General features: G+C 36.5%; 1 protein-coding gene across 8 annotated transcripts in view; it reads left to right on the top strand.

Moving 5' to 3' along the window:
• The window catches only part of RNF111 (ring finger protein 111), a 53213-nt gene that overhangs the window by 22943 nt on the left and 3135 nt on the right, over nucleotides 1–27135 (top strand). For 3 of the 8 annotated variants that reach the window (XM_083851105.1, XM_083851106.1, XM_083851107.1), the window contains exons 3-13: nucleotides 4976–5102; nucleotides 7868–8031; nucleotides 10898–11095; nucleotides 12001–12314; nucleotides 13152–13407; nucleotides 14160–14511; nucleotides 17031–17156; nucleotides 17903–18029; nucleotides 23886–23978; nucleotides 24926–25021; nucleotides 26593–26720. In XM_083851105.1, coding sequence (XP_083707231.1) covers nucleotides 4976–5102; nucleotides 7868–8031; nucleotides 10898–11095; nucleotides 12001–12314; nucleotides 13152–13407; nucleotides 14160–14511; nucleotides 17031–17156; nucleotides 17903–18029; nucleotides 23886–23978; nucleotides 24926–25021; nucleotides 26593–26720 — 1981 coding nt within the window. The remainder of the gene's footprint in view (nucleotides 1–4975; nucleotides 5103–7867; nucleotides 8032–10897; nucleotides 11096–12000; nucleotides 12315–13151; nucleotides 13408–14159; nucleotides 14512–17030; nucleotides 17157–17902; nucleotides 18030–23885; nucleotides 23979–24925; nucleotides 25022–26592; nucleotides 26721–27135) is intronic. The other 5 variants (XM_083851109.1, XM_083851108.1, XM_083851103.1 and 2 more) reach the window with 5 other exon arrangements.

The raw sequence follows: 27135 nt of genomic DNA, 5'->3' as shown, positions 1-27135 counted from the left end.
GGACGCTAGGGAAGAGCTACTAGTAGTGAGGAAAGCAGCACCTGGCCGTGTGAACAGCCGACATTAGCTATTCTCACTGTACCTATCCAATGTGAATTGAAGCTTTAAATAACTGCGGTAATAACTTAGCTTGGGGATTCACTTCAGCACTTCACTGTAGCTGCTGCAGCTTTTTGTGCTGGAAATACATTACTTACAGTGCTGGTTTGCTATAGCATTGCTGATAGGACTAAGGCCTATGTGCTTGGTTACAATATAAGTAGAGTTTGGGATTAACCCACATCAGCATACCTCACAGTTGGATGAGATCCCCTAAATTCTGGTTGACTCCTTTTTCTGCTAGGGTGCAGAGTCCTAGGCAATTGCATGTTTTTGCAAATTTCTCCCATCTTGCACAGCTATTGAAAAGTATGTTCCATATAAGTCACATGTAGAACTCATTAACACTATTAGGATGATATTATCAATTTCAAGCGGAATTACTAACCAGGTAATTAACTTGAACTCATCATCACAAGGTGCTGCAGAGGCAGGTAGTACCAGCAAGTTCAGAAAGGCATTAGATGTTTACTGACAGCTGTCCATGAACAGCGAACAGGCAAGGATATGCCTTCTGGTGTTTGTAACATTGTTGTGGCTGTTCAGTGGTATGACAGATTTCAAGTAAAGGTTGTAGCCTGGATTTTCTACTTCCAGGGCATGGTTGTTTTTTTTTTTGTGTTGCAGCTGATAGAGAATATGGATCAGAACAGGCCCTAGGTCTGATCCAGTGAAAGCTTGGAACTCAAAATAAGTCATCTTTGTCAATGGAAATTGACTATTTATTTAAAGTATCTTTTGTTTTCACTTATGGCTTGGTCAGGCTGTCTCATTTGGAATTGTATGTTGTAAAAGTTGTTGACTATTTTACATGTAATATTTCATGTGATTAAAATCTAGCAACATAACCTCCAGGAAGGACAGTAGTTGGCCAACCATAACCTTGGATGTTATAGCAGTAATATTTGCGTCCTTTGTAGGAAATTGGTGTTAACTGGTGATTGCTAAATCTCTAAGCCATGCTATGGTGTGTCAAAGTGAAGTGATACTACTGTGTGTAACACCAAGCTTGTTTATAACTTCTGGGTTGTTGAAGCATTTAATATTAAAACTTGCTTCCCAGAACTGCTTGTGGTCTGTCAGCGGCACCTAGCAGATACACTTTTGACACCTTACAGTTTTCTGGGGAAAAGTTACGCTCATTTAAAGATCTTAATACTGGATGGCGGAGTGTTATTTAAGAGTTGTACTTGGCTCAGTAAATTAATCTGACAGATTTGCTGTCTTTGTGGCGTAGGGCCTGCGGTGGGGGTTGTTTTGCTTGTTAAGGTATGATTATCATTTGAGCCTGCTTGAATTTGGATTTATGCCGGTCTAGTTCATCCTTTCCCTTAGGCTGGCTGAGCACTAGGTTTTTAATATAAAGAAGGGTTTAAAAAGCTTCAATTATGTACAAAACCTAATTGCTAACTACTGCTAATAGGTCTAAGTTTGTAAGGATATGTGAAACTTACAAACTGAAATTTGGTGTCTTGTATGTGCTGTAAAATATAACTTGTGGATGTGGGTAGGGCAAATAAAAAAATAGTGGAAAATAATAAAATTTGTAATTTTCAGTAGAAGTTTTGGTTTTAACAAGATCATTTAAAAATGTTGAATGAATCCTTTAGCGGTAGCCCAAAGGCTAATTTTGTCACAAAACATAGCAAGCGAATTATTCTCCAGTTGTTTGTTACTCAGGACAGCAGAGAGTGGTGTATACCTACAGGAGGGTTGTTTTCTGCTTGCTACATGACCATAGGTACTATGCTGAGAGCAGGGGGCAGGGGAAACAACAAGACAAAAAAAACATAAGTCAGGATAATTATTTTGCTGCCATCAGTCCAATGACTATTCTTCATGAAGAATGAATAATTTCCAGTAGTACAGGATTGTTATAGTAACACTCATTGTACAAATTCAGCTGTTCTCTTGCAGGGTAGATCACTGAGATGATACATTGACGAGTGATGTATTAATATTTATAATTGAAGATCAAGTTTGTTAGAGTTCATTCCAGGAGAAGTTACTGGTTAGTGACTGGTACATCCATTAAAACAAATAATTGTGTACCTTGTGATGGCAAACTGTATAAAAACATCCTGTGTGGTGGACTGCGGGGTCAGAAATAATACTGAGGACAAAATGCAAGTATTTTCACACTTTGTGCATTGTTGGGTTTGGATATTTTCTGTTTTTGTTTTTCCCATTGGCTGTTGGTGTGTTTTATAAATTACAAAGTACATTAAAACTGGGTTTTATTGAAAATAATTGTCTCTACAGAAGAGGTGCTTCATAAGGATTATAAACATTACCTCAGTGGTGTTTGTTTCTGGAACTTTGCTGTTCAGCTGATCTTTTCAAAGTTATTGTTCAGATAGAAGTATGTAATGAAATTGGTTTATATTGGTAGATTGTTGAATTTTTATATGCCATTCTCCAAACAACTACAGTGTTCTTAAAATATCCAAGGTTCACATACACGCACTTTTCCTTTTGGTGTGCTTCTAATAAACCTTACGCAGAAGACCCTTTAATTTAAAAAGGGGTACAAAGTTTGTTGTATATGATCATAACTTAACATTCCTATCTTTTTTTCCCTAGGAATATAATCTTACAAATGTATGTAAGGCATTTATTGTAGCGTAGAGACTTTTTTTCTGCTAGTCTTCATTTTGCAGTGTATTACTGATTCATTGTGTAGTTGTTCTGAAAGTGCTCTGGCATGAAAACCCAATCGGTTTGTGCTCTTGACTTCGAGAGCCCAACTGGAAAGCATAAGCAGCAGGTAGGAAGGCAGAAGGTTGGAATATAGCCACACTGTATCCTATTTATAGTACCTTTTGACTATTTTCCTGAAGACTTCTTTTATTATTTTGGAGGTTATAAAACCTGTTCAGCCAGTAACAGTCCTGATGTTTTCTACAGTCTGACTCGTGTAGTCTGTAAAATCATGTCTTAGCTAAAGATTTGCTTAAAAAAAATAAAATCAACTTTAAAACTGTGGCAAAGGTGAGCATCTGAATTGCATGGATATTCAATTGAGAATTGCCTTTGTTTTTCATGAGAAGCTTGCTTCAGAACTCGTGCAGAGATGCACGCTTGAGTTACACAGCATATGGTTTTGGCCTCAGGGAGGTGCTGTTTGTTCTCAGAAATACTGAGATCACACTTCAGCCTAAATCTTCTTGCTTTTTGACCTGTCTTAAATTTAAATAATTACTGAATCTGAGGCCATTTGGACTCCCAGGAGTGCTTTCAAATTTACTGTACTTAAAGCAGTGCGTGTTTGGAAGCACGGAGATGGGGTGAAAAATAGTTAGGTGTTTTCTAACTGACCTTTCACTAGCTGCTTAGCTAGTTGTTTTTACCCAAGAAGTTCCTAAGACTGTTTTGTGTAAGGAAGCTGTTGTGCATTTGCCTGTGACTTGTAAGATGTCAGAAGCATGACATTTACTTTCTTCTGAACATGGTGACGACTTCAGCTGCAGTTCTTTCACTTTGAGTAAATGGCCTGTCTGTATTTTTCAGTTTTAGCGTCTTTGTTTTTGAGACGTTGTAATAATGTGCTCGGTTTCTGCCAAAATTTTCAAGAGTTTCGTGACTTAATTTTGTCACACACTACTTGTGCTCATGACATTTTGGTGAATAACAGGATTTGGAAGTATGGCTGTTTCCATCGTCAGGCACCAGTCTCTCTGGGATTAGTGTGACCAGAAACAAAGGAAAGCTGTTGGTTTTTCAAAACATAAAAATGCTGGTGCTTGGGGGGAATAAGAGGGAGGGTGGCCCACCCCCCACCCCTGAAATTCGTTAGTCTTTGCTGCTTCACTTATAACGGCACGGCTAAGAAGTTGCAGAGCTCTTGTGGATCTTTGCTACAGTAGGGCGTCCCTCTAGACCAGGGAGCTGTTGCGTGCTGTGAATGAATGAAGAAAGGAGCATACACCTTGTCATGGGGTAGAACAGTCCATACAGGACGGAATTATTGACTAGAGTGAGGCCAAATTCTTCAAGCACTTTTCTTAAAGAAATTCTCAGATCTTAAAATGGTAGGCTTTGTTGTTTCTAAGCTAGATAGCTCATTTATTAAATAAATTCCTTTATGCTCAGTGGCATTGGAACAGTGAATAAATTTATAGCTCAATTTAAGTATTCTAGGTATTCAAACTTGTCATTGCCACTATTTTAGCTACAGAGAAGGGTTTCCATATGTATGGGTGTTAGACTGGAACATTAACCACTCTTCCTAAAGCAGGAATTATTTTTGTCTCTGAGTTGATTTTGTGAGGTATTTGGTTGTTTATTTTTACCACTAATAGTTCCATTTTTAACTTTACCAGTCTAGTATATGATTGTGAATGCCACTGAAAGTATAGACTTAAAGATGTTATAAGCATCAATGCGTTTGTGGTCTTCAATTTGTTTTGGAAATGGATAACATTTCTTAGTTGGTACATCACTTTTCCTGTTGCTATTGTCTAGCCTTAAGGTTAGGTTTGAATACATATGAACATATGAAAAAAATAAAGCTATTAAATAATAATAAACCACTCCTGCTTTGCTAGTTTCAAAGCTTTTGTTTTCATATTAAATGACTGAATTTCATTGGTGTTACAGCTGATAAAATTCACCAGAATCACTTCCAATACACAGTAGAATGTAAACTTGCACATCTGTAGCTCCCCCCCCTTTGTCACCTTCCTTCTACACTTCAATATTTAAAGCAGAGTTGCTACCTCTCATAATTAGGTTGTGTGTTTGACAGTTGCACCTAGAGTTTTGACATAAACTATGAAATTCTGTACCTACATCTTAAGTCAAGGGGAAAAAGTCTCATAAATGACAGCTTTTAAAATTAAGTATGTGAACTTTCTTCTTCCTCTTTCCTCATTAGGGAGTATTGATGAAGATGTTGTTGTGATTGAAGCATCCTCCACTCCCCAGGTCACTGCTAATGAAGAAATAAATGTTACCTCAACAGATAGTGAAGTGGAGATCGTCACAGTTGGTGAGAGCTACAGGTGAGTGAGACTCGTGTCTCTTTGTATTAGTAAAATTTTGCTTGACTCAGTGTTTGTCACAAGGGTCTGTATCATTAAAAGTCCATAAGGTAATGTTACAGAAATTCTGTGCTACCAGGCCTAGTATGCATTTGTGATTCCAAAACAAAAGTCAAACCCCACAGCTTTGCTAAAGCTTGAAAATACAACTGATAGGGATTTGGTGAGGTGATTGTGGGTAGCGTGACTGAGAGAGAACTTTAGGGAAGCAAAGCTGCGTAGTGTGATCCTAGAGAGAACAAGCTTGCTCTGAAAGTGTCTTTCTTTGAAGCCGATGCCTCATGCTTTCCTGTTCTTCCATGCCCCTATGGAAATTTTATTCCATATCTGTCAAGTTCTGTAAAATCTAATAGAGGAGTTTCTTGAAGTGGAAGACTTGAAACTGTCATGTGCGTGGGACTGTTGGAGATGACTGCCAATTAAATATACTTGTTTGTTTGTGAACATGAGGACGAAACTGTGGAATATGAAGAATGGCCATCAACTTTTTATAAAATGACAAAGGAAAAATAGTAAAATATACAAACATCCCATGTGTTTCTCAGCAGATTGTGCTTTCATTAATGTAATTTTAAATTTAAAAAAGATAGATTTTCCTACAGACATCACTTCATTGGAATAAATGGCATTACCTAGCAAAACAATTTCATGGATTAGTCAGGTGCGTACATAATGAGGAGGGATTTCATGTGTGCTTCAAACAAGCTCCTTGGTATTTTTTTAAACTGGCACACACAAGATGTACTTATTTGGGTTACGTATTTTGTAGCAGGGAGAAAATGGAGAGGTGAGAGAAATCAACATCTTAAAAACGCATTTATTCAACAACGTGTTTCTTTGTTTCTTCATTTTTAAAGATGTAGAATAGTTTTTCAGTAAGAAAGCAAAAGCTGCAGAATCAACAGACGCTTTCTCTTGAGATGGTTAGAAATATGTTTCCAGAAATAGTTAATTTATCCATATGAATGTGTTGTTGAGAACAATTGTAAAACTTAAATATTTTTGCAAAGACTTGAGCTAGAGCTGGATCAAGTTTGTTTTAGCCTCTTAAAACTTCATGTGAAGCTCTAGGGGGTGTTAAAAATGAGGCTATATGAAACTGCTTGCAGAACATCGGTTGAAACCTGATTAAAGATGTATAAAATGCGTTTTAAAACTCAGGTTTCCTCTTCTCATCATTAATAGGAAATGTTTGCTGTAGTAGCTATAAAAGAAGATTACATGCAAAAAAATTACTACTTTCTACCTTACCTTCTGCAGTGGTACTGTCAAGAAAACCAACAGCAACACCACTCTCATTTTTATTGATGTCAATGGTGTCTTTAACTTCACTGAGGAAGAGGCTGAACCCAGGGTGTTTTCTGGTGTATTTAAATTTTGATCCATTCAGTTTGTTAGACCTTCTAACATGCAGACTTCTTAAATTAATTTTATTATTAAGTTAATAGTGGGATGGGCAAATAGTTTTTTTGCTGTTGAGCCTTTTATATACTTTCCCTCAAGAGTTGAGAAAAGATTTTACTCCAAAAATTTCATGAGAAGATAAGAAATAGTTTTGTTTTGTATTGGAAAATATGATTCTGTGTGAATAAAAAATACGGTACAAAAACAATTCCAGGAAGCTTGCTATGGCAAGGAAGAGTCTTAAATTCAAATTTTGATACCAAAATGTCAGGAAATGTCCCTTCCACACTAGTCTTTTATACTTCGAACGTTAATTACTACGCAGATTTTCCTGTGGCTCAAGAATATTAGTTTTGCCAAAGAACAATTTAAGGAACAAAGGCAGCTATTGGAAGTCTTAATGGTAGTTCAGGATAAAAATGTAAATGCTGTAAGTGAAGTGAACATTATGAAAATTATTTACCAAACTCCAAATACTGTTCAGAGCAAAATAAATGGTTTCCTTTATTGTCATGTAATTTGTGTACAGGCTTTTGCCTGTTTTAAATTGTAAAAATGTATTTTTGGTGGAAATAAAAAAAAATCAGAATAGCAAAAATTAAAATACTATTTCTGATGCTCTCTACTACTGAATAGAATGGGTGCTGTTATATTACAGAAACAAACCCATCCATTTCCTTAGGTATGGTACAGGCTTATGATTTCCTTTCCTCAGCTACGTTTCGCTCAAGCTTCATTAAGTGTTATACAAAGCTGTGCTCATTCCTAGATGGAAGTGAGGGAAATGTTTAGGAGGTAAATGTCCAAAGCAATCTCTGAACTTTAACATTAAAGTTTAGAAATTATCCTCTGAAAACACTTCATCGCAAATTAACACTCAGAAAAACTTAATATTTATGAATTTTTCTAATCTTTATGCTTCTTTCATTATTGATAGATCTGCTGTTTCAGACTGCATAGGAATAGCGTAGGATTCAGAGACTCATGTTCTACAACAAAGTTAAAACATAGTATTGATGTAATTGGTGCATGACTGATAGGGTTTCACAGTGTTTTTTTAAAACATAAATTACCTGTGTTTATTTCATAGAAACAAATATTAGAGTCTAAATTCTACCTGTTAGGTACGTGCTGTTACGTCATCTGTTAAAGGCTGCAATAATACTTAAATGCCCTGCCGCTCCATATTCACTAGATGTGTATTTCAGCATAACAAAATTCTATTCTATTATTGAAAAATAAAACAGCAGCCTCCCAAACAGTGAGGTGGGGAAAAAAAAGGCAAGATTTAGGTCAGTAGTTAAGCTAATACCTTTTTTAAGGTCTCGTTCAACGCTCGGGCACTCAAGATCCCACTGGGGACAAAGCTCTAGTTCTCATGCTGCACGGCCTCAAGAGCAGCGGAACCGCAGCAGGATTTCCACAGTCATACAGCCACTCAGGCAGAACGCAGCAGAAGTCGTGGACCTTACGGTGGATGAGGATGGTAAGTCATACTGGTCTGAGAAGTTTCTTCCTTTAAGGTGAGCTGCATTAATTGTATTAACTCTAGCATACTGTTTTGTGAAAAAGTCTGGTAGTGTGTCAGAAAATCTTCTTGCAGCTTTATTTTTAAAATTAAAAGTTTAGATATTTCAGTGGATCCACCACTTTTCTTAAAGCTGACTTGAGTGTGAGTCTGAAAGATGAGTCACCAGGCAGGAATTACAGACCAAGTTGGAACTACTGTTTTAAACCTGTATGTTAATTTCAGTACAACATTATAAAAGGAAAATCTCATGGTAGTGCTTTGGAGTAAAAATGAATAAAACAACAACAAAAAAATACTAGTAAAGCATGCTAGGTTTCTGAAACTGTGACCTTTCATTGCCTCTTCACGTTAAAACATACTGGCACTCAAACTTATTTCTGCTGAAAATCATAAGAATGATTTCCAATTATTGTTGGATGTTGCCAGAGGAAAGTCTTAAACTCATATGTGTTTTTGTTGGTGTTGCTGGTAGTCACTTTGAAGATTTTTTTTGGGTGCACACTACTGTTAAAGTTTAACAGAAGTTTTGCACTATTATAGTTCCATCTCTGTATGAAAGTTAGTGTATTATTCTTTAAGATGTCCTGATTTTTGGGGTGATTTGGATGGTTTGGAATTTTTTGGTTTGTTGATGGTTTTAAAGGAAGAAGATAGGTTGATTTACAGCTTTTTTTTTTGCTTTATAGTTTTACTATGAAATATCCCAACAGTTCTATCATTGGAGAGGAAATGGCATTTATTGATGTAACTTACATGTTTCACATACGAACTATTGTAAAAATAGAGACATTCTGAATTGAAACTGTTACAAGGCAACTATGTACTTATTCATAACTTTATGGATGTCTTCAAAGATACCAGTATTAAAACTTTGCTAATGACATGAGTGTAAAAGGGTCATCTTCCCACTTACCTTTGTGAATTAACACCTGGGAAGGGTATTTAAAAATAAGTTTTTCTTAGCTAGCATTTTGAGACTGACCAAGCCTACTGGCTGTTACTGGTTTTGTGTTTTTTTGGGGGGGTGGGGGGAGGTGGAGAGGGAACAGAACTGCTTGCATTATTGATAACAAATCAAAACAGTAACAGGCTAGTAGGATGATTGAGGCTAATAGAATAAGTTGCGTGACTGCAGGATTGCTTTTAGAATGCATTAGCATCCAGTCTAATGTACTATGTATTCACATACTGTGAGAAAAATCTCAATTTTCTTCAGACAGGATCTTCTGTGAAGCTATTTTATTTGCGATTGCAATGCTGGGAGTCCTGTCAATCAGGAGTGCATTTTAGTAAACAAATCATAACCTTTTATTCCCTATTACCCGATGCCTGATCACCTCCCCTGTTTCTTCATTGGCTGAGTACTACAGGTTCACAAGCTACTCAACGCTCCTCCATACCATATATGTACAATTTTTCTTTTTATCAACCCTTTAATTTCTCCTTTCTTATGTTTTGAGAACTTGTGATCTTTGTTTTACTGTTCTCACACTGCTCATCCTGTTTTTCTCAAGCTTTTACCTTATTTTGGAACAGTGAGGCCTTCAACTGTCCACTTATCTACTTAGCATTTCTCCTTATTATGACTACACAACTACCTTGGAATATAGAAAAGTAATTCTCTACTGCAAAAACACAACTTTGTTTCTCACACATACCAGTCTTAGGCTCTGTGTCCTGTTCCATGGTTGTTTTTTTGCCTGAATTCAAATGTACTTCCCAAAAATATTTTCTTTAATTAAAATCAATGTATCAGAACGCGACATTTATTTATTATTCCCTTTCTTGCTGAGTTGCTGATATGCCTATTAGATTTGGAGAGAAATCTTGAAAAAAAGTCAAATTTTACTTCAAGACTTTGTGCAGGAGAAGTATTTGAAGTATCTTAATGCTTTTTTATTATATCCATGCAGACTTTTTTTTTTACTAAAAAAAGCTGATCTGTTTCTGATCTTACCTTTTATGGTATCTTGTATTCCTAGTCATGTCATTGCCTTGTCAGTAGTTAGAGAGAAGTTTCAAATGTAGTCAAAAGCAGACTTTTTAAAACTGAATTTGAACCATGTCATCACTTATCCTTTTAAAACTAAAACTTAACCTGTTCACAGTTGTGTAGTAGAGAACAAAATCTATCAAGCGTGGTATATTTTCTCTAGGTCCAGTGAAACACACACACACCACACCACCCCCTCCCTTTATAATCCGCAAAATGAACTTGACGTCTCAAATACTGATTAATGAATCTGGTTAGTCTCAACGTCTACTGAGACTAGAAACCAAGTTTATCTCGTGGTGGCCTTTAAAAATGTACGTCTAGAATAGCTGAAGCCTGTGAAGTAAAGTAGCTCATCTAGTTTAGATGTTAACTGTGATGTTGGTTAGTTATCTAAAAATTTTCTTGTGCTTTGTAGGCATTAAAAGATGGTAAGGGTAATACTTAACCTTAGAATACTTTGCCTTTGAATTTATAGAAAACTTCAGCAAATACGTTAGCAACTGTTTTCATCATAAAGTACGAAAGTAATGCATTTAGTAAATAAAACTTGATATGGCTGATTTGTTTAGGGAAGTGATTTTGTATTTATAAAGTCTGAGTTAGTTTTAAAAATATGACTTTTTCCACATACAATTGAAACAACTTTTGTATTTTATACTCATCAGATTTTTGTGTTTGAACTTTCTCAGTATCTGGCAAGACCAGCATCAAGAATTTATTGTAGACTAATTAAAAATGTGCAAAACCAGCAATTTTCTTAAAAAAGGAAAAACGGAAAGCTTTTAAATCTTGAAGAACATGGAAACTTTTTTCTTCCCCTGCTAGAGCCGACAGTTGTGCCAACCACATCGGCTAGGGTGGAGCCCCAGGTTGTGAGTTCTGCTTCCAGTAACAGTTCTAGTACGTCTACCTCAGAGCAGGCCTCTGATGCAGCTCCAAACGTCTCCAACAGCCAGCCCTCTGCAGCACCAGAGACAACTTCTAGTCTTCCGAATAGCAGCATTGCTGGTTCTTCAGCTGGAGGTACAGAATATGAGAGCTTTCTAAACTGTTGTATTGCCTGCCAGTACAAAGGAGGTAGAGGAGGTTAATCAGCTTTCTCTAGCTTAAGTAGCTTGTGATCTTTTAGGACTGAAGATAGCAATAATAAGTTGAGATTGGTTAGATTGACTGTGTAAAGTTGAGAGGAAAGGAATCTGAAAAAGGTGATCAATTTTCTCCCAAAGATGAATGAGGTTGTGCAGGAGCATTCTGTGCTCACTTACTGGGAAGGTTCAATTATATCTAATCAATAACCATACCCTTAACTTCTGAGGAGGCACAATATAGTTCGCTGGGAGTGGAGTCCTCCATCACAGTGTTGTAGGGTTTTTTGTGTGTGTGGTATAAGGAAGTGAAGGATGTGAACCTGTAGATTGCTTCACTGGAAGCATGGCTATACAGTTCTATATAGATACAGACCTATAAGAGAGCTGTAAGTATGGGTAACACTTGCAACATCTCTGAGATGTGGGTGCGCTTTCACTTACTGCAAGTCAGGTGATGTACAAAAAAAACCTGAGCTGACCACACTGACAAAGGAATTTGAGGATACTGGATCAAAACAGGTCTGGGCATATTAGCCACAGGGACAGTCTTTCCTCCTTTCCCTGCTGATAATGTGTATTAAACTACTGGAATAATAAAGCAAGTCTCAGTTTAGTTCCACTAGTGGTTTTCATGTGTACATCTACTGAAACCATTCATTTTTTGCTTCATTTGGCAGGCATGGCTAAATCCTTTTTTATCCAGTTTTGGTTGTAGTCTAGATCTGTTTTCTGATCAGTTAGTTAATCATGAATTACTGTTTTTTAAATTTCAGACTCTGCTTTATGGTGTTTGGCTTTACTAATTTCTTCTGCTTTAATGTTAACTTCCTTAATTTAAAGATGATACAAGAAGAACTGCATCTAATACGACACTGGAAACTGGCCCTCCGGCCATGCCACGGTTACCATCTTGCTGCCCTCAGCATTCTCCATGTGGAGGATCTTCACAGAATCATCATGCATTGGGGCATCCGCATACAAGCTGCTTTCAGCAGCATGGCCACCACTTTCACCACCACCACCACCACAACCCTCACCCAGCTGTTCCACTGTCTCCTTCATTCAGTGACTCCAGCTGCCCTGTTGAAAGGCCTCCTCCAGTGCCTGCCCCTTGTGGAGCAAGCAGCAGTTCTGGCACCAGTTACCATGACCAGGCATGTTTAATTTTTGTAACTATTCCTTTGTGATTTCAAGTTGTGTTATAGGTATGGAAGGATAGAATAGAATGCTGAATTGTGGATTATTTTCATGTTCTGTAGCAGACACGATAAAAAACTAAATGGAAAATTTGAGTTAGCTTGCATTTTTGTGTCCATGTATTATAAGAAAAGTCATAACCTGACAAATAATCGTTGACAGCTGACATTATCTTGATGACTATAAGACTATTTTATGTTGATATTTGGTCAAAACAAACGTAAATATCTTGGTATACACTTTGCAGATCATAGTTCTGTGCATAACTGAGCTGCTTTAAGGGAAGAAAAATTAATGTTCAGTTTATAAAAAGGAAAGTTGCTTTTCTAAAGTCACTGCTTTTAGGACTTGTAACTAAAAATCACAGATCTAAAACAATACTGTTAAAAATCTAAGAACAATACTGATAGTTCTACATGCTGTAAGTTAAGTTTGCACAATCTGGTATATGTTTTAAGTGTAATACAGTAGACACAACTGAAAATGCTAAAGTTTGCCTGCAAATAATTCAAGGTGTGCAGCTTCCACATACTTGATGATTTATCCATCATAGTTGCATGTGTTTTTTTACATGGTACGGTATAGTTACTTTGGTCTCTTTCATCAGATTCAAGAATTTAGGAATAAGAGATGTTAATCGTATCTAAGGAATGTTCCAGAACCAAGCCTTAAAACTTAAAAACCTGGATCCCATATAGTATTTATTCTTATTTTTTAGCATATTATGTTTGAGGGTGACTTTGTTTTCAATGTCTGAAGAATTTTTTTGAAAAAAAGGTGGTTTGTTTATGCAGCAGGCATTGCCAGTAGACTTAAGCAGCAATGGCATAAGAAGTCATGGAAGTGGTGCTTTTCATGGAACGTCTGCTTTTGACCCCTGCTGTCCTGGTTCTTCATCTCGAACTGCAATTTATGGGCATCAGGCTGGTGCTGGCCCAAGCCAATCAATAACCATAGAAGGATATGGATCAAGTATGGTTGCACAGCCCCAGCCCCAACCTCCTCCTCAGGCATCACTTTCTTCCTGCCGGCATTATATGCATTCTCCCTGTAAGTACTGATAAGTTCTGGATATCTCTTGTGTTGGGGGAGGAGGAGGGAAGGATGACAAACAAGAAAACAGCTTCCCTGACAACATATGAAAACTTCTACTGTCTGCTTACTTTGATCGTAAAAAAGGCCTAGAAAAATGCATGCTAAGAAATGTATTTAAATGGTGAAGTTTATGTAGAGGAATTACACATAACCAAGGGGAAGTTAAAATATTTTCTTTTGGAAGAACTCATTTTTGAGTGGCAGCTCTTAATATTCAAACTTCAAAAAAAGTATTTACTATGAAAATATCTTTATCTTCTTTGTTTTTAGTAACACCTTTTCATTTTTTTCCTTCTATCTTCCCCTTCCATATATCTGCAATGAGTTCTGCTTTAGCAGGCTCAGAATCAACTAACTTGTTTGTGTTATTTCTTTTATTATGTCTACAGAATAGTGGACTTGAGGGGAAAAAGAGTATTTAAAAATAACCAAGTAAAACTTCTCACGTATATCCTTTTCAACATGCATCACAGATATGTACTTTTTACCAACCTGAGAAAGAAGAGTAGTGGCTGCAGGAAATGTGGGCTTGTGGGATATATCACTGGAATCACTTTATTGAGAAGCTGAATATACACAAATTCCCATGTTGCCACTGTCTATATTGGTATAATAACATTGAAGCACCTGTGTGAAGATACTGGTTTTTATAAATTTCATCCAGAAACTACTACTGACAAGATTAAAAGTATCTGTTTTCATTGCAGATGCTTCTTTGACCAGACCGCTTCACCATCAAGCTTCTGCATGTCCCCACTCTCATGGAAATCCTCCTCCACAGCCACAACCTCCACCTCAAGTAGATTATGTTATTCCTCATCCAGTGCATCCCTTCCATCCTTCAATCTCCTCTCATGCATCTTCTCATCCTGTTCCACCTCCACCACCAACTCATCCTTTAGCCAGTGCAGCTGCTCCGATTCCACAGCATCTTCCGGCAGCACATCAGCCTATCTCCCATCACATCCCTGCAACAGCACCTCCAGCACAGAGGCTACATCCTCATGAAGTCATCCAGAGGATGGAGGTCCAGAGAAGAAGAATGATGCAACATCCAACGTATGTCACAAATGTACTCAGAACATTATCTAAACATATAATTCGTTTCCCTCAGGTTTGTAAAATGTTGCATGTGGATCTCAAATTGTAATTGCATGGTTAGGAACTGTTAGCATTAAACCATGGTAGGAAGTGTCTTTACATACTGTAGCAGTTGAGTGAGCATTAAGACTGAACCTGTTCTTGTTACTACATTCATTGTTGTGTCCAGGTGAGGCAAGAAGTACAGTGAACGGGTTATGGAAGAGAAGTGAAGCTTATGTTTCTCTTGCCCATTAGTTATCCTTTAGATAACAGGCAGGAATTCCTTTTCAGGCTGGACAGCCTAAAAAGTACATCATAAGCTCCTTCCAAATGTTTCTTAAAAATGTCTTTTGCGTTGCTGATACTATTAAGATCCTTCTTACGTAACTAATGCTTTAAGATAAGATGGACTTCTCACAAGAGATGGCTTACCAGGCATAATGAAGATTTAATCTTAGATACCTGCCTAGCTTTACTACACCTTGGTCTTCAGCAGAGAAGAAAGAGACTGAATAATGCCTATAAGAATGTGACCAATGTTGAGATGTAGCTTTGGTGATAACGTTTAAGAGATACTGCTGTTGCTAAACTAGACCTGTGACACTAGTATCAAGAGAAATCAGGTCAGTATTGTCTTGGAATTCAATCATAACATAACTGAAGCTATTTTGTTTTGGAGATAATGCTTTTAGATATTTAAGAGCATTTCAAGCAAGAACTCTCTAGTTGTTTCTCATAACATTTTTATATAAATTCTACTGGTACCTAATATAAAACAGATTTAAATGTTAATGCTGAAACAAAAATTTGCTTTAACCACAACTTCTTAAGCAGTTTTCAGATACTTAAACAAAACAACCACAGAAGAACCCTATAGGTATTAACTCTGCTGACAGTGATACATGACAGATCTGTGTTTTTCTTTAGGGAAGTCATATATTTCTTTGCTTTCTCAGTCATGACAATTTTGATCTATTTGAACCTGGACCTGTTCTTTATCTGTTACGCAAATGGTATAACCTCTAAACACCCTGACTTCAGTGCACAAGGGTACTGGTTGTGTATGCCTGTGATTATGGAGTCATATACAAAAATCAATTTTGGAACGCTCAAGCCAGCTCAAGTGAGAGCCTGAATTTCAAGCAAAAACAGGAGTGATAGTGATCTTACTTGTTCTGGAAACTTTGTGATAGCAGAATTCTGATTCTTTCAGTTCCTTGTCTCAACATCTCAAGAGTGCTTAGGATGTTGTTTCATCCTTCATTTCTAGAAATAGCATATGGGATAGTCTTCCAGCTTGTATACCTTCTAGTGACACTCTTTCAAAATTGTAAGTAGAGTGGTTAGTATCCTCACTGTAATGTCTCAAACACTGGGTACAACAACTATATCTTTTGGATCTTGGGATTGGCAACAAAATGTGCAGAAGGCAGCATATGATGGTGCATTGCTTTTGTATACCATACAGTATTTATGTTTAAGATCTCTTTTAAAGTATGTTGTTCCAGATTTTTCCCATAGTTAATGAACTGAACAGAGGTGAGACTAGGAATAGGTTCTGCTGTGATAATTGTGTCCATGTTGGTACGTAACATTGCAGGAAACTAACACTTGTAACATAATTTATACAAGCTCAACATATTTCTCTGGAGAAGCATCAATTTGCAGTGGTTAGACTAGTATGCCATAAGTAATTTCCTATTTTTTTTAGATGTACGTAGATTACAAAGTGTACTAATCTGCTCTGCCTGGAAGTTTAAGGTGGGACTGAATGTGAAGGGAGTTTCCTACTCTTAGCAAAATCCAAGTCTCTAGGCTGAATAATAATAATAATAAAATAATTCTGCTTTGAATGCAACGGAAATAAAAACACTAACTTTTTTTGGTAAGTGGACGATGGTAAAGTAGCAGAAATCAGCCAGCAGGTTTTTGTGAAGATTTTGTCAAAAACTGTAGTTGTTCTGTACCAGCTGGAATGGAAGAAACTGTTCTCTTATTACTTGAGCTATGATGCAAACATGTTTCAAGGCAAATTACCTCCAATTAGTGTGTTTGTTTTTCCCTAATAATTTCTGATGGTATAATTTCACTGGAAATAGTTTATTTCCAGAATCATTCATGGCAATGCTACAGACTACATCCTTAATCGTGACATGACCATTATGTGCACTTTCATTGCTCTCCTGTTTTGCAGTTTGAGATTAGGATTAAACAGTGTCAGTCCCTTGATTGTGTCTGTCAGGTGAAGACCAGATCGCGGTAGCTGACGGTGTTTGCAGTATATCTCAGTATATTGCTATAAAGGCAACTATATGGTCAGTTTCATGTTTGAGTATGAAATTCTAGCTTTAGACATAAGTTGGAATTAAAACAGCATGGGGAAATTTTCTTTTTAATTTTAACTTGTTCCAGTAATTCAGCCTGTGACATTGATAATGAATTTTATTTTCTCCACCCTAATAAGTGTGTGGAATTAACTGTTGTTTTATTTTTAGACGTGCTCATGAGAGGCCTCCTCCGCATCCTCACAGAATGCACCCAAATTACGGTCATGGGCATCACATTCACGTGCCTCAGACAATGTCTTCCCATCCTCGACAAGCTCCAGAGAGGTCTGCCTGGTTAGTAATCAGATAACTATTTTAGTTCTTTGAGACTCAGTACAAAGGACCATAAGATGCGCTGATAATGCAGGCTGTTTTTAAAAAAAAAATGCTGTGTGCACCTGTAATTTAAAATTGGTATATCTTGATTTGGCTTTGAAATGTTGCTTTTAGCACTCCATGTATAAAGCATATTTCTAATTTTTATCCATTGATTTTTGAAAGGAGTTGAGGATCACTGACAGTAGGTAGTTATTTCAAGAACTGATTTTTTAAAATAGGCAAGTAAAATATTGCTGAAGACAATTCCTGTATTTGTTGTTTATAAAATAAGCTTATAAATCAAATCCAGACTTTATTTATTATCTCTTATGTATGTTTTAGCTTGCTTAAAATTGCATCAGACCACTTGTGAAGATTAGGTTTAAGTTCTGCTATGTATTTAATATCTCAAAAAAATTACTTTTGAGCCATCAGAGAAGAGGTTCATGGGTTATGGCTTCTGTTCCCATAGTGTGTGAACTAGTCAACACAACAAATACGTAGTTGTCTCTGCTGATTTATCGTACTGAATCTTCACAGCTTATTTAAAAGGTGCTTTTAGTTATGGTAGGATTAAGAAGATTTTCAGCAAAGTTTACATATATTTTAAAAAATAAGTGTTAAGATACTGTTGCTGTGGTTTATGCTGTCCAAAACAGTGGAATTGTATCTAGGAGGCAAGATGTACCATTACTGTAATGCTGCTTTCATTCATGTGACAGGGAACTCGGAATTGAAGCTGGTGTGACTGCAGCTACTTACCCTCCAGGGCCCTTGCATCCTCACTTGGCCCATTACCACGCACCTCCTCGACTTCATCACTTGCAAATAGGGGCTCTTCCCCTAATGGTAAGGAGATGGCTTGTGAAAAATCACAATAATTGGTCACTGTAATTATTTTGTTTGTTAGGAAAATTATTTGGGGGATTACTGTATTTGATTAGGCATGTATACCTTGTTGTAAAAGGTATTGGTTTAACTGAAGAAGAAAATAATCCGGTGCTTTTATGTTGTTCCCAGATACAGAGCTACACAAACAGACAGGCTCATGTCTAATGAGAAAAAATAGTTTAGGACACTAACATTTCTAACTTCAGCTCTTGTAAAATGAATCATATTTTAAATTGTCATGTGCATTGCAATGCATTGACCCTCTGCATCTGATTTCTAAAACTTGTGTTCTTTAATGAGCTTTAGTTTGTTAAAGGTACCAGCTTTCCACCCAGTGCATAAGGATTGGCACTGGTGCTTCATTTAATTTTAAGGTCCATATGTACAGCTAGAATTCTGTCTAGAGATTTGGTTGGTTTTGAATAATATTTGGTGTTCATCAACCTTATTCCATATGATAAAATACAATTTTGTAGCATGAAGCGTTACAAGCAGAATGAAGTGTGAAGGTTAGTCCCTTACCGAACACATTTTTAAATCTACAGTAGAAAAACAACGAGAATCTGCGTATCTTGTGACTTATACAGAATACTAGTTTTTGAAAGAATTTTTTGTATGGTTATGTAAAAATATTCTTAACTTTCAAGACATTTCAAGACAGAAATGTAGTTGAACTGAATGTTTACCATTTCTGTGTGGGTATTTTGTATGGCTAATCTGTTTCATTTAGCCCTCTAAAAGCTAGACCATCTAATCAAATGGTGGCCTCATCTAGTGACAGATGCTAAAACTGTAATTAAAAAAATCAACCTGCAAGTCGTGTCCATACAAGATTTCTGTATTAGAGGCCAGAAGTGACATCTAGAGATTGGATTATAAATTTATAACTAATACTGTAATAGCAGTCTCTTTGTAGTCTGTTCTTAAACTGCTTGATCCTTGCTACTTAACTAATGTAAAAATCCTCAGGTACTTCCCTGATGTCTGTAGGGTTGGCAATTCATTGTTGCACAGCTTTCATAGTTACCATATACCGTTCAGAGCACTCTTAAGAATTCAGTATTTTAGCATAGCCAATAAAATTATATAGCCTTATCCCTATGCATCATCTGTACAGATAATTTTTCTGCAGTCGTCTTCAGTTAGGTTTCTGTTTTTACAAGTGGACAAAAAATGTTTTTCACATTTCATGCAGTGTTCAGTAACAGGTAACATCAGTTGCTTTATGTTCTCTATGAGAAAGAGCCCTTCAATAAATAGGTCAGTGAACTGCAGTTGTATTAGGAGGCAGCAAGTTAAACGTGCCTATTTTATCTCACTATCAGGGCTAGTTAAGTCAATTATGAGACTTATTTCCACTGTTGCTGTGGAGCTTCTAGAAACTTGAGAGGTGAGCTCATCCTCGTGTTAATGTGTTGAGAAACTTACCTGTATTTTAACTTTCGCAGGGGTGTGCATACATCTAAAATGATACATGAATAAGTAGTTGGGACCCCCCTTTTTACCTTGTTAGCAGTAGAATGGAAAAAAACTGATAGAGAATATTTAGAAGTATTTGATGAATGTCTGATAAAATACTTTGGGGAGTCTTGCAAATAGCTGCTGTTAGGAACCGATATGTTAGATGAAGTAGGGTTCTTTAACTCTACAAAAACTTGTGCATGTGTTTGTGTAGGGCTATCTGATTGTTATAAGTCATTCATGAATCTCTGGATGAAGTGGAATTCAAGTTGTTTGTGTCAAGTTTTTGTACACATTGTCCTGACAAGCCGTTTTGCAGTGTACAGACATCTGTAAGCAGTAATTCCTTGAAAGTTTGGGATCTGTTTTGAACCCTGCTGAAATCAGACCGAGCGTTAGGCTTTGAAGCGGTGGTGTTCTGAGTAATTTGAATTGTATGCGGATTACGTGCACTAGAAGAACATAAAGACAGGTTAAAGCACTGCTAGCAGTCATATACAGAATGGGCTCAAAACCTTTTGATGGTTCTGCCCCTTCTATGGTGGTAATGAAAGCCAAAATTTTCCTTATTTACACGTATGTGAGAATATAGGAGATTTGTCAGCAAAAATGACTACTGAACATGGAACAAATCTGTGAAGTTTATGGAAAATAAATATTTGAATCTTAACCAAAAGTGCCATTGTATTAAAGAACAACAGATGTGATTGCTTCTGTCACCAAGGTCTTTTCATTGTAACTTTAGGAATTGCGGCAGGGAAGGAGAGGCTGAAATAACTAACCTTAGCAGAGGGACTCTAACTATAATGTTATGAGGAGTGCTTTCTTTTTCAGAAAACAGGGTGTACTGAGTAGCAATTTGCAAATTCATTAGTTGTATTCTTGATGCAGGTGTCATAAACTGCTGATGTTTTTTTTGTTTTTAAAAAGTCTTTTAAAGTAACTTATGCAGTAGCTCAACTGAATCATTTGTGTTTAATATATTTTCCAAAAACAGTGAATTGCCTGGTAGGTAGTGTGCATTTTTCTGTCTTTTTTGGAGTTACAAAAAACTCCTGGAAACTAATGTCTGATGTAAAGGGCATAATGGATTGTTAGGGCTAAAATGACATCAGTACTTTGATGTATCAATTTCAGATCTTAGTCGGATGCAGGTAATCTAATTTTCATCTAGTCTACTCAAACAGACTTGCAATTTCAATCCTCAGCAAGACAAGATAAGGATGCATTAGGGGATAGGAGTAGCATTCAGCAGCTTTGCCAGTCCAAATAGAAAAGGAGATTTTGTTTCCCCCACCCTCTTATTAGCTTGGTGGAGGCAATTTTCACTTGTTTAAGTGTTGCTTCAGGAGGAATCCTAGATTAAAAGCAGTTTAGAGAATTCTTCTTTCGTGCCTGCCTAGACAAGGATTAGTCTACTTCCCTCCTTGAGTTAATGCAATTACTTTGATCATTGTGACTCTGCCTTAGAGTAGTGTGTGTTCCCATCATTATTATTTCAGCGCCTTGCATATGGTGAGGGGAAAAAAGCTTCTGTCGAAGTGACTTCTGTGATGGATTCCATTCTGCGCAAAGAGCTACTCAGCAAACTTGAACAATGTTTTTCAGAAGAATCAACTAAAGGATCCATGTGTCACATAAATAATGCAGCACCACATGAGAGACACAGGAGATATAGGCTGTAAATGTTCCTCCGTAGTGTAGTTCAAGGTGCATGTTAGGGCTGAAATAAGTTTTAATTAACTGTAACAGATTTAACTGTGTTTTTCAAATAGGAAAAATGGAACTTTGTAATACAACTGATCCTTTTTTCTCCCATATAAACATGAATTTGTTTGTTTGCTTTTTAATAGAATATGGACTATTGAAGAGCATTTATTTTATGTTCCCCTTTGGCACAGATAGACCTAGGTCTTTAGCTATGCAACATATGTTAATTGTTCTTTCCCACAGTGTCTCTGAAAACTGCAACTTTTCCTTGTTTGAATTTGGCTTATTTAAGATAATTGATCAGCTTTATTTTTTTGAATATTGATGTGGATTTAAGCAGTTAACTGGATAAGTATATTGTTAAGATCCTTAATGTGAACTGTTGAATGGAAGGTTGGGATGGGGAAGATAAATAGTACAATTGGATGGAAAAATCACTGATGGCAGCTGAGAGGCAGAAGAATCCTGGAAATATGGAAGGTGTTGAAAGCAGGATAGCAAGGAAAACTATCTTTCTTGTAGGCTATTTCAAACTGTTTCAGAATGTTTATATTGTAAGTGGTTCAGACCTAAGCTTGAACTTGAATTTTTATTTTTGTTGGTAGTAGGAAACGTCATAAGGAAGCGCAAAACCAGAAACAAGTGATCCTTGTTCTACAGGAAACACAGTTCTTGGCAAGCGTGTACTGAACTTTGCGGATTCAGAGTATATTGCTTTAAATCGTATATTATTGTTTGACTATATCCAAAAAAGTAAATTACTTAACATAGACTGGCATTAGCTGTCTTTCCTTTCTTTTGCAGTTTCAAAACTTACTGAAAGTGCACTTCCATCTGTGCTTAACTTTTTTGAAGCTGTTTCAAGAGAGCAGAAATCTTCTCTTTGCAATTGGTGACAGTTAAATGGGTAGTAGTTAGGCTATTCTCTCTTGGGCATTATTGTTCTTTCTCTTGCCCATTGTTGTTTGTAGGCACAAATGTAATCAGTTAAAATTTTGCTGTGTTAGCACACTACTTATTCTGCAGGCATAAAAACTAATTGGTTCTTACAAAGATGGCTGTTTCAAGATAGTGTTTTTACTTGGCCAGAAATGTAAGCTGCTCTTCAAGAATATTCTGTAAAAGAGCCTGTATGTGCCACGTTCAGATAGTTGTATGGAGGTGCTATGTTTCCCATCAGGCTAATGTGAAGGCACGTTTATTACTGTGAAAATATCATGTCCTGCCCAGTGTTTCTGTTGTGTAAAGTCGGTTGGTTGTTTGTTGCAGTATGTGCTCTGAGAAATTCTTACTTGCTTTTGTGGTGGTGTTAGGTTTCTCAAATAGCTTCTAGTAACAGAATTCACTCTAGTTGGGAGACCTGACTGGCTACATGTCACTCCAGTTGGTAAGCTCTGACCTTCGAGGCAATGTTAAGTGTAATTACTGCATGTGCTAGGGAAATAAAATTGTTTAGAAATTTTTGCTATTCATGTCAGCTTTTAGCTACCAGACTGGATTTGAAAAATATAGAAAGTACTATATTGGTCTGTTAATGTTATGTGAGTAACTTTGTCTAGAACTGTGGCTTCTTACGATGCATTAACTCAGGTTTATGCCCTTACATACGTTAAGCATAGAAGCATTTGCTGGAAATCAAGGAAATCATGCAAGTATCTGACTTAAAGGATAATATCTGAGATGTCTAATTTGTTGATGGATTCACAAGATGAATTTTGAGCTGTGACGTACAGCAGCAGGGGCATTACTAGCTGACAGCACAGAAAGGAAGATAGCACTTCTAAAATACATTATGGTGTTTCCAAATGAATTGCTTCTTACAGTCCTTACATCAGTGTACACTCCGTGTTTAAAGTAAATTGAATCTGCTGATCGTTTTGTTTTTTTCACCTTTTTATTAAAAAATAAATAATTGCTGCTGGTATGTTTCTGACCAAAAGGCAGCATCATTATTCACTTGTCTTGTGGGGGCCAAAATGCAACTAAGAAGCTCCGCTATGAAGGCGATGCTTTGTATTTTAACTACCTTTCTGCTCTTCTGTATGAAAGCACTGGTGTTTGAAGTGCCTGCAGGGTAGTAAATCTTTGAATGCTGGTAATTTGCTCACTGCTTGTATCTCTTGATATGCAAGGAAGTCAGTGGATGCTTGAATATATAGTGTATATAGAGATGTCTATGATGTTAGATGATCAGATTTATTCAAGTGTTACTTTTATCTGCCTCTAAATGTGAAGGATGTCTAAAGATGTTCAGTTTTCTTGGGTAAGGTAAGGAAAAATGAGTTTTTCTGGTAACTTCATGCATAGTCTTAGGGTGTTTGTTTACAAATACAGGCAGATATATAGGGTGTGTTTATACAAAGCAGGTTGAAACTTTGAGAGCTGGCAAGTGACACCAAGAAATAGGTAATGCAGATATGGAGAGCTGATAATAGAGGATCTAGTCTCACTTCTGTTTTGTTCCTGGTTATATTCAGAGAGCTCAGAGTGGTGATAAGCTGTCAGTTATAATTGTGTACTCAAGCTGAGGAGTATAAATAAGTGATTCAATAAAAGCAAAAGGATCTTAAAATTTACAAAGTGAACAGTAAAATTCTGGAACTGTTCTGAATAGGTTTAACTTAACATCTGCTGTTTGAATAGGTACCAGACATGGCGGGCTATCCTCACATCCGTTACATTTCATCGGGATTGGATGGAACATCATTCAGAGGCCCTTTCAGGGGCAATTTTGAGGTTTGTAATAGAATAAAACTAGATCAATGCCAAAATATGTCATGAGGGAATATGGGGAGGGTGTATGGTAGAGCTAGTTTTATATGTAGATGTAAAAGAATCATAAAGAAAATATCTTTAATTCACAGAATGTCCTCACTGTCATGGACTGGGAATAGATGCTGAAAGCATCTTGAGTCAGTCAAGAAAAGGTGCCGTGGATAACATAGGTTTAGGTGGTTATTAACTGACAGTATATCTTGGTCTTCTCCTTCCCCTATGTAACATGTAATATTCACATGTCGCTGAATATCTGTGCCAGAATCCTCCTAGTGAGGGTGAAACTTGGCAGCTTTGACAGTGCTGTCCTGTTTATTATGTAGTGCAGGAGTTGAAGCTGTTTTTGTTTTGTTTTTTTAAAAAAATGTATTAATAAAAATTATCAGATGCAGAGAGTTAATGACCTAGTCCACTGAAAACATCTTCAGTGACATCTTATGTTTCTAGTAAACTCATTGCTGGAGAAAAAGAAATTGGTCATAGTATTCATTGTATTTCATCTTAAGAAACGTCTCCCCCTGCCTCCAAGCCTTAATGACTGTTAGAAAGCAAATACTTTCCTGGTACATTTTAATTGCTTTTTCCTCACTAGAAATACAAGTATGTGTAAATATACTGATAAACATTCCTAGCTGGCAAGCAATTTTTGATTCTCTCACTATTAAATGAGTGTTTCCCTGTAACTTAAAATACCAGGTAGTGTTGTGTTTAGGGGCTTTAGTTTGCTTTTTACATAAACCCATAACTTCTCCTATACACTATATCCTTTTTTACTTTTCTTGCAGTTGAATAACTAGGGAATTAACCCATTTGCAGATTGACAGACAAATTTTAGAATAAAAAATATATTTTTTCAAGGTAGTTGAACTATCAGTTCTTATGCTGTTTATTCCTTGATAATTTTTTAGGAGCTGATTCACTTGGAGGAACGATTAGGCAATGTAAACCGTGGAGCAACACAGGGAACTATAGAAAGATGCACATATCCCCATAAATACAAAAAGGTGAGGATTTTTTAAACTGGGGGCTGTTATATTTTCCCTAAAATGTAGTAACATTTGTATTTAGCAAATCTGCTGAAGTGTTGATTTCAAAGAGTGCATGTTTACCCTGTCTTGCAATTTCAAGGATTGTAAGCAAAGCATACAATCACACTTCCTTCATGAGGGCAATGTAAAAAACGTGGTTTGTAAATAGAGATCATTTGTAATGTGATAAACAATGTTTTGGTATTCATGTGTTTCTGAAACACAAACAGGTCAAAGCATAGCCTTATTTATTTTGTAGTGAATGCTTGCACATACAGATACCACCTTAAGATAAGGGTGATGAAGAGTATTCCTGGTCTTCACAGACTAAAAACTAGAAACAGGAAAACGTTCTTTCACAGACCAAGGGAAAAGGGAAAACAAGCTTAATGGGCCAAAAAGTTTAAATACATGGTTTTGACGAGATTCATAGCCAAATTCATACGCACGGTTTTGCTTGGGATGCTTGATAGGTCTGATCAGTCCCACGCTTTTCATTAGCACCATAAACCCACTATGAGGTGTTAATCTCCTCCTCCACCTACATTTCCATTTCATTCTGTATTTCTCTTCCAGATCAGTCAGAATGTTCTTTCAATTGTTAGATGATAACGTTACTGTGGTTTTGAACTGTGCATTTTGCATTGAAAACTGTATTTTGTAGAATACCTTAAGCAATGAGGGGGACAGGGAAGTAAGTGTTCTAAATGTAGATAGGGAGAAGAATGGGACAGCTGAAATTTTCAAGGTGGCTTCTTCAGTATTCAGAATAATTGAGTACTTAAGAGTGGAAATGTGCCTTCTCTCCTAAATGCCTCTCTTTGGGTAAGAAAGGAAATGGTAGGTTCAAATTTTGTTTCTTCCTGCATCCCAGCAGTGGCATTCAGATGCCATCTTCAGCCACATTACTTAATAATTTGTCCAGCAATTATGAATAGCCTTGTGAGCAATGAAATAGCTATTGGTAATAATTAAATAGCCAACAGGCTTCAGGGATAACTCATCAACATAACATCATCAGGCTTTATTTGAAGTTGAGTTGTAATAATTCGTTCACAACATTTACCAGCTTGATACTTAAAATGTTAACCTTCACCATGATCACACTAGGAAGACGGTCAAGTTTTGAGTCTGGTACAGAATTTTCACAACTTACGTTCTCTCTTAATTGGTTTAATATACCATAATACAGAATCCCACCCACATTTATGCAGTGTTCTTTATCACTTGATAAATATTGACTTTAAGATATTGTGTGTATATTTTTTTGCCTCATCGTGAATGAAATGAAGATACTTGCTTATAGACCACAAATGAAGGGACTGGTTGCAACAATACTAAATACATATATTAACAGTCCAGTCACAAGAATTAAAGTTGAACTATCTTGTGATTTTTTTCTACAAGTGATAATTCTTCAATTGGTTCAAACACATTCGAATAAGTAATACTTAAGAATATGAAATGTTTTAAAAGAAATGTGTGTTGAACTTGTATTAAAAACAGATTTTACTCAGTTTGTCAATAATGTCATCTCTACTAATAAGGTAACAACTGATTGGTTCTCACAGAGGAAACTGCACTGCAAGCAAGATGGGGAGGAAGGAACAGAAGAAGACACAGAGGAAAAGTGTACCATCTGCTTATCTATATTAGAGGAAGGTGAAGATGTCAGGTAAATAGTACCACTGAATATCATAATACTGTGCTAATATTCTGGATTTGAGACCATACTTGGATATGTTATGCTACACTTTGCAACACTACCTTGTTTAACTTTTACAGTTAATCATTATCTGTCCTCATAACCATTGTGTAAAACAAGCTTTAATGGGAAGCACTTATTGTTCATTCTGTGTTGTCTTTGGGTAGGATGTAGGTTCTCTTCTTATGGTCTTCCGTAAGTTGACTGTCTATCTTTTAACACAAGACCAAGATGATACTATTTAAAAAAAAGTTAGGGTATGGATGATAGTACTTCATTCAAATCATACTGTGCTCTCTGCTTTTGTATCTTGTGTAAGGAGTTAATCAGGTGAATTCCAGATTGTTAATTTCAACTTTTTTGGAGTAATAATGCTATTTAAGAG

This window comes from Anser anser (genome assembly GCF_964211835.1).
Source record: "Anser anser genome assembly, chromosome: 10".
NCBI classification, from domain to species: Eukaryota; Metazoa; Chordata; class Aves; order Anseriformes; family Anatidae; genus Anser; species Anser anser.
Note: the sequence above shows the minus strand (reverse complement) of the source record. Positions and strands in the feature narration are given on the sequence as shown.